The 7,173-nt window shown below is 36.2% G+C and overlaps 1 protein-coding gene across 2 annotated transcripts in view; it reads left to right on the top strand.

The window, feature by feature from the left end:
* The window catches only part of AUH (AU RNA binding methylglutaconyl-CoA hydratase), a 119,367-nt gene that overhangs the window by 1,449 nt on the left and 110,745 nt on the right, over positions 1–7,173 (top strand). For both annotated transcript variants that reach the window (XM_076363199.1, XM_076363198.1), the window contains exons 2-3: positions 6,527–6,594; positions 6,692–6,779. In XM_076363199.1, coding sequence (XP_076219314.1) covers positions 6,527–6,594; positions 6,692–6,779 — 156 coding nt within the window. The remainder of the gene's footprint in view (positions 1–6,526; positions 6,595–6,691; positions 6,780–7,173) is intronic.

Genomic DNA, 7,173 nt, shown 5'->3' with positions numbered 1-7,173 from the left:
CAAGTTTTTCTGTCACTGTTAAGGGTCAGTAAAGTTGATGATGTAATCTGACCCTGAAATCCACTTCTGTCTTAGTGATTGTTCTGTTCCCAGCTCTTTCTAGTTCCCTTATGACGTACTTCTTTAGTCCTGTTTCCGCAGCCAACTGTAGAACTCGGAATTAGTTTTAAACATCTATTTTAATTTTTTGAGGTTATTATTATGAGGAAGAGGCAAGGCAAGAGCAAAGAAGAGTTTGTAAAATGTTGGAGGAGTGGTTTTGCTTGTTTGTTTTGTGCATTTCCAACAAGTGGTAGAAAATACTTGAGTACTACCTAACATCATGATTTTTATTTCTCCTGTTACACTAGCAGTAGAATTAGGTACTGTGTTCCAGCTGTTGAATCAGCTAGGAATCATTGCTCTTGTAATGTTACGAAGGTGTTTTGTACTGTGTATCTATCCTACGTTCATTGCTGAGTGTTTTGAATGCAGGTACTGTAAGTTTGATTGTGCAGAGGATTGAAGGAGGTTTTTCAAGAAAACGTGCAGAGACAGCTAAAGGTTTGCATGTCAATAGCCCACCTGTTTTTTTTTTTTCTATCGAAAAAATCTTTTTGAAGTTGTTTTTTCTTTCCTTTTCAGAATATACATATTTGTTAAATGTGGCATTAAAAATGCCCCAAAACGTGGAGATAGCATTTGAAGTGTTAAATCAACTGTGGCTGTCATAAGGAAGGATTCAATCAATGTGTTTTTAAATCATGTATTCTCTTCAGGAGAAGGGATTTTCTTTGGCTTTGCCTTTCAGAAGGATGTAGAAACAAATACTGTTTGTTAATAAAGGGTAAGAACAAGGGTCTAGAAGTAAGCCAGAAGGAGACATAAGCTTCATATGCCTCCTTCAGCAGCACAAAGAGCAGACCATGTTTCTGCAAAAGAAACATGTCTCTGCATCCTCCCCGTGGTGCTACTGCACACCCTCTTCCTCGCCTTGTGTGTCAAGTTCATCTATCTTTATCTGCTTACAGCATGTAATACCCCTGCTCCATTAGGACACTAACTCCATATAAGCCCCTGTGGTCTTTCTTGTGCTTCTCTAACCTGCTGTTCCTTTTTCCACCAGTTTGTGTTCTAGACCTTCCCAAGTGGGACCCTGGTGCTGTTGCCTCATCATACTCTTCCATTACATACTTCTTGACTACACACAGGGACAGACCCTGTCCCTCTGACTACCTCTTCCGGCACACGCATGCTCGTTTATGCTGTGGTTATCCTCTTGTCCACACCTAGTCTTTCTGTGCTACTTGGAGAAGGATGTATTGTCCAGGGGCTTTTACAGCTGAGGATGCTGGGGAGGCAGGAAAACTGACGGTGACTGCCTCATGTAGAGGCATGTATCTTGCAGGCAAAGTAGTAAACTGTCCTGCTTCGTAACACTTTCACATGATTCGTATACCACAGTTTATGGGAAGTTGTTAAACACAAACTGAAATGAGACTATATTTGAAAGAGCTAGTTATTGAAATTTTAAATCAAGACTTTCCAGCTTCCAAATTTGAGCTGAACTGGAATACAAAAGATGTGAGGTTTTTGAAGAATGACATTGTAAAATGCCTGTGTATTCTGAACAACATGTTGCAACTTGTGAAGCTTTTAGTATCAGTTTTCTATGAGTATAGATGAATGTCAGTGCATTAGTATTTTTTAATTAAATACATATCTTTTACTTTGAGATTCTATTTGATTGTCACTAGGGCTGAAATACATTACCACTATTGACATTTCAGAACTTTTAGCCAAGTTGCATTAGTGATCCCATTACAAATTTTAATGAACTTAGGGCTTTTGCTCTTTTAGTCATAGATGGAATTAGGAGAAATATCTCTGTAGTCTTGACTCAAGTGTTGCAGTGTCACTTGCTGGAATGTGATACAAATATTTGTAAAATGTAGATTTTACACTAGAACGACTCTTCGTGCTTGTATTTTCCAGCTGGTTTTAGTTCAGTTAGAGTATGTAAGACAGCTTTTTTCCTCATCAGCTAGAATTTTAGCGTACATAGAATGGGCAGAACAAGTATGGTCTCAGTTGAAGTCGTTTGTTCAGAGGCTGGAAACTGATAGCTAGCTGATAAATCGGAAAAGCTTTCCCTTCTTTTGCTCTCTTTAAATGAAGCAGGGCTGAGCAAATGAGATCTACTAATTTAAGAAGTGCAGGAAAGATTTTTAAGTGGTGTTTAGAGATAAAAAAGGTGCAGATACGGGATTTTGAAAAGTGTTTTCGTGTTTTTTAAAAATACTGCCTAGTACGCAACTGTATGATTTTGCACTTAAATTCTTCTTGATAAGGCGATCAATGGAAACCACCAGAATTGTGCATGATACACTCACCATAGATTCTTGTTTTGCTTAAGAAACTATTCTACAATAATAAACATCTACGTCAACTTGTCTACCTTGGTTTATCTGAGTAGTTAAGTGATACAAGCTTAAAAGTAACTTAGCGCTCTTTGATCCTCCCTCCATTTTTCAGTGCATAATTCAGATTATTTTTTTTTCAGTTATGAAAAAGTACATTTGGATAGATCATTTGTGTGAGTGTCTATACTTAATACAAATAAGTGTATTTCCGTAAGTACCTTTTATACAGATGTAGTGAATCTTTCTAACTCAGACAAAATTACTAATATGAATGTACAGACAGGATTTATTTTTAAGTAACCATTTAAATGTGTTTCTACCAAACATTGAAGATGAATATTTTTTGAAAACTAAAAAGTACAAGATAAAACAGATAAAAATCATTACTTAAAGTAAGATTTCCTGTGTGCGGTTATAAACTGTAGTTATACTATGATCTAATCACTCCACTTAAATTGGTCCACCCTTTTTTATACAGTATAGAAAGAAACATGATCTTCTCTCTCAGCAGTTTTAAATAATGATAGCATCATATATTTTTGCTTTCACTCTTAAAATACAAGAATCTTTCAATATGCAAATTCCAAATTTAGCATACACTATGAAATGAGGATGTTTCTAGCAATTTACAGGTATTTTGAGGCTATCTTTCATGTATGTATGTATCTTTATCTCACTAAAAGACATTTTTTGTTTTTATTATATATGTCTCATATAGTTTTCTCTTAAACATTAAGAATTGTATCACAGGCGGCTTTCTCTTTTGACAAAGGTAACTTATAAGGAGAGAATATATTGTACGTTTGCATATGCTTTTCCTCTAATGGTTGGCTAGGCAAGTAGTACACAGGGGTATGACTGCTTGTATTAGACAGCATTGGGAGTCATCCTAGTCCCTTGGAGAGCCTAGCATGTAGGGTGAAAGTTAGTTTTTAATATGTGGATGTTATTTTTAATAGATGCACATTATTTGCTGAAGAGTGTTCTGAAATAATGTGGAGATGACTCCCAGGAAAAACTGTGAAATTAATATTGAGTTTAGCATAATGTGAATGCTTATTCCTTCTTAGTGTATCTGCCACTTCTTTGACAGAATAGTGGAATTCCATTATTATTATTATTATTATTTCTTCTGATACTTGTTGATGAATGTGATGATGACTTTTTAATTTATTTTTTTCTTTTACAAATAGATTTTTCAAACAATTTAAAAAAAAAAAAGATTTTGGAAAGCACACCTACATGTGGGTGCTTTAGGAAGAATGAACCGTGATTAAATGCTTCAGGTGATGATGTAACAGGTATTTTAAAATACGTAAAAATAATCAGGTTTTCTGTATGACTAACAATATTTGTCAGAATGGTTACTTGTATGGCAGTATTGTCTGAACATTTTGCCTTTTTTTTTTTTTCTTTTCTTTATAATTGGGTTGGTGGGGCTTTGCAGTGTTATATGGAGCCTGATTATTCCTTTTTGCCCTGGTTAAGGAAATTTATCCCATCTAAAATTGATATACCCACGTGACCAGGGATTTAAATCTTGTTGAATGCGCAAAACAGGGAAGACTTACCTTAAACAATGTTTGCCAGGAGATTCTTCGGGTGGGCTGGGGAAGGGAGAAGGATTAAATTCTCAGCTGGAAATCAGGAAGTCTATTTTTCAATTTCTGTTTTGTGACTTTGAGCAGGTACTTAATCTGTCTGTAGCTTGGTCACTGATTAATACATTGGGAAAACTTCCCAAATCTTACTGCACTATTAAAAAACCTAAGATTTTGTTTTAAGGATGCCCAGGTACTATTGTAATGGCATATTAGAACAAAACTGACTCAAACGAGAATTCCGTGTATACATCATTGCAATATATAGTTTTCTCTGGTAAACCTTTTATGCTTTTCCTGTTGCAGTTCTTGCTTCATCTTTTTTTCCTATTTAAGGAATAGAACTGCTGTGTGGTTGTCATCTGTATTTACCTTTTATTTTTCTGGAGAGGGAGGCAGAAGTGGTAGATTTTTGACTTGATATGACACTGCTAAGAAGAATCCACTTGTATGATTTGTCTTCAAGGATCATCCCTTTGTAGCAAAAAATATTAAATGTGCTTTAATGTTAATTGGAACTTCCTTCTGAATACCCTAATACTGGTGGTGGAGCAACAGTCCTTGGGCTCTGATGGGAAGAAGAAAACTACAAGTGTAATTAAAAAGCGTCATTGATGTTGAAAAAAACATGCTTCTGGAAAGGACTTTATTTCCTTACTGAAGAACAGTTTGGGATGATAGCATGTCTAGTTTATTCAAACCAGATTTGCAGTGTGCCTTAGAATTTAAAATCAAAGCCAGGTCAAGTGTCTTTTTGTTGCTTTAACGTGTGGTGCTGCTTTTGCCTGATTGAACGTGTGGATTATTTGAATTTGGAGTAATCCTCCTGAAGAATAAGTTGTGACAGTAGAAGTAAAGTGCTACAGTCAGAAGCACTACTTGAACGTTGTCCCGTTTGCTTAACAGAACATAAACAGATTCCTGTGTAAGCGCTGAATAAAGACCCTTGCAGGAGGTCCTAGATGAATACCTCCAACCATGGGGATGAACAGGTGGGAATTTAGGCTTACAGAGCAAGGGACTGAAGGTCGTTTGGGTTAGCCAGGCTCCTCCCCCCTTTTAGGAGGTATCTATACATAGCAATGGATTGTACCTTGGGAGCAAGCAAGAGGCATGTGTGTTTTCCTACTTGGGCTTAACCATTTTTATGTGAATCTTGAGAGTGGTAGCTAGGTAATGGAGGACTTTGGTTTCAAATTGGTAGCTGCAGAAGGAGCAGGAGCTCTCTTAATCTCATCTTGTGTGCGTGCATGTGCACATACAGGTAGGAGGAAGAAGGTGAAGGGGAGTGGGCTCAAGCACTGATAGGTCAGTCCTTTGGGAGGACAGGTTTCCCTGAAATAAAAGAAGTAGTATGCGCTGAGATGACAAGACAGGCACCCTGTGGAGGCTACGAAGCCAGATTACATATAGATTATACGTGCAAAGCTGAGTGGTGAAGTAGTAAATACCCAGGCAAATACTGAGTTTCTGGAATTTCTTTTTTCATCTTGTAGACTGATGGCAATACTGTGGGCATTTTTGTTTGAGGTAGAGAGCTCCCTTTTTGTCTTTCATTCCTGGTCCCTCTCCTAGTCCTTTGTCTTTCTCCCCTTACACCTGCATTCTCCGAGTAAAAATCAGGACTTTTTTTGATAAGACCTTACCAGGGCTGGATCAATTTAATAGGACTGTGTGCTGGTGTTTAGAATTCAGGGAATTCTAGTGTGTTCCGGAAGTCGTTGTCTAAAAGATTGCTATAGGCTTGGTAAACTTAGACATTACCAAGATAAACTTTTCAGAATTTTCCTGTTTGATAATCATGCCTGTTAAGCTGAGGGGGGCAAAATAGGGACAAACAAGTGGTGTTTCTGCTGCAGCATTCAAACTAATGCACGTGTAAGCCATCAGTGAGACAACTGATCTCTAACGGGACTAAGGGAGCTGTGAATGTGTGATTGGAGCTGTGTACCAAGTATTGAGCACAGTTTTTGTGTTTTGGGGGAGAATTTTTATATGATTTCTTTCTTTTTAAACAATAGTTCAGGTTTCCCGTTGATAGCATTCTTTCTGCATTTGTGATGTCCTTTTACCTGTATCAAAGTTGCTAGTCTTAGCTGTGGTAGCACTTCTTGCTTTAAGAAGTCTCTGAAGGCAGGCTGTCTAAATATGGAAACATATGCTTTACAATTAAGTATCTTTCCTGATTGCATGTCAGCACTTCACACACAAACATGAAATTTGTGTATGCAATTGTGTAATTATACATTCAGCCTTTGTAAGCACTATTTCCATGTGAAGGTGTTAGGGCCATATTTTTGTTCTTAAAATAAATGTAATTTCTGCTGAACATTGAAGTGTTTAACATTGGAAAACGTAAGTCAATTTATTTTCTTTCAAAAACTCAGTAGTTAAGTGATTACACTAGCATTTTTTTGCAGTTCTCAATGATGCTTTTTCTGTAATTTCAAAATAATAATTTACATAGATTATATATATATTTTACTACATTGTAACAATTATACATGTTTTCTTCCCCTCCAGGAATTGTGGTGCTTGGATTAAACAGATCTCATGCCAAGAATGCACTTAACAAAAATCTTTTAAAGATGGTAAGTGAGAAGAATAGCTTTTAGTATAAAGGTGAAGTATTGGAATTAAGTACTTTAAAAAGTATTTGGTTATTCCCCTTCCTCCTTTTCTTTGTAGATGACAAAAACTGTGGATGCTTTGAAATCTGATAAGAAAGTACGAACTGTTATATTCCGGAGTGAAGTCCCAGGGATATTCTGTGCTGGTATGCAAACTTAATTTTCCTGAGAAGCTGGAAATCTGTATCTAATATTGCACAAAAAAAGCCCAGATTCCAAGGAAACGTCTTTTGTATATGTTAATCTCAGTAGCAAACAAAACATTTTTGTATGATTTTCCTCAATTGCTAACAAGAACCGAATATCAGTTTTATTCTTTCTGTGTCATAAAGTATTTCAAAATATGTAATAGATTATTCGTGGTAGTGGAAAATTATTTAATTGAGCTCGTAGGAAGTCTTGCATGTACTTCAGAATGAGGCCCAAATAATGCTAGAGGCCATATAAGGAGGCTGTGTAGAAAGCTGTATCAAAACCATATTTTAAACACATTAAAATTAACTTTTAATTAAAGAAACATACTTAAAATTGAAATTCACT

This window comes from Aptenodytes patagonicus, chromosome Z (genome assembly GCF_965638725.1).
Source record: "Aptenodytes patagonicus chromosome Z, bAptPat1.pri.cur, whole genome shotgun sequence".
Lineage (NCBI taxonomy): Eukaryota > Metazoa > Chordata > Aves > Sphenisciformes > Spheniscidae > Aptenodytes > Aptenodytes patagonicus.
This window is presented reverse-complemented; position numbering and strand designations above follow the sequence as displayed.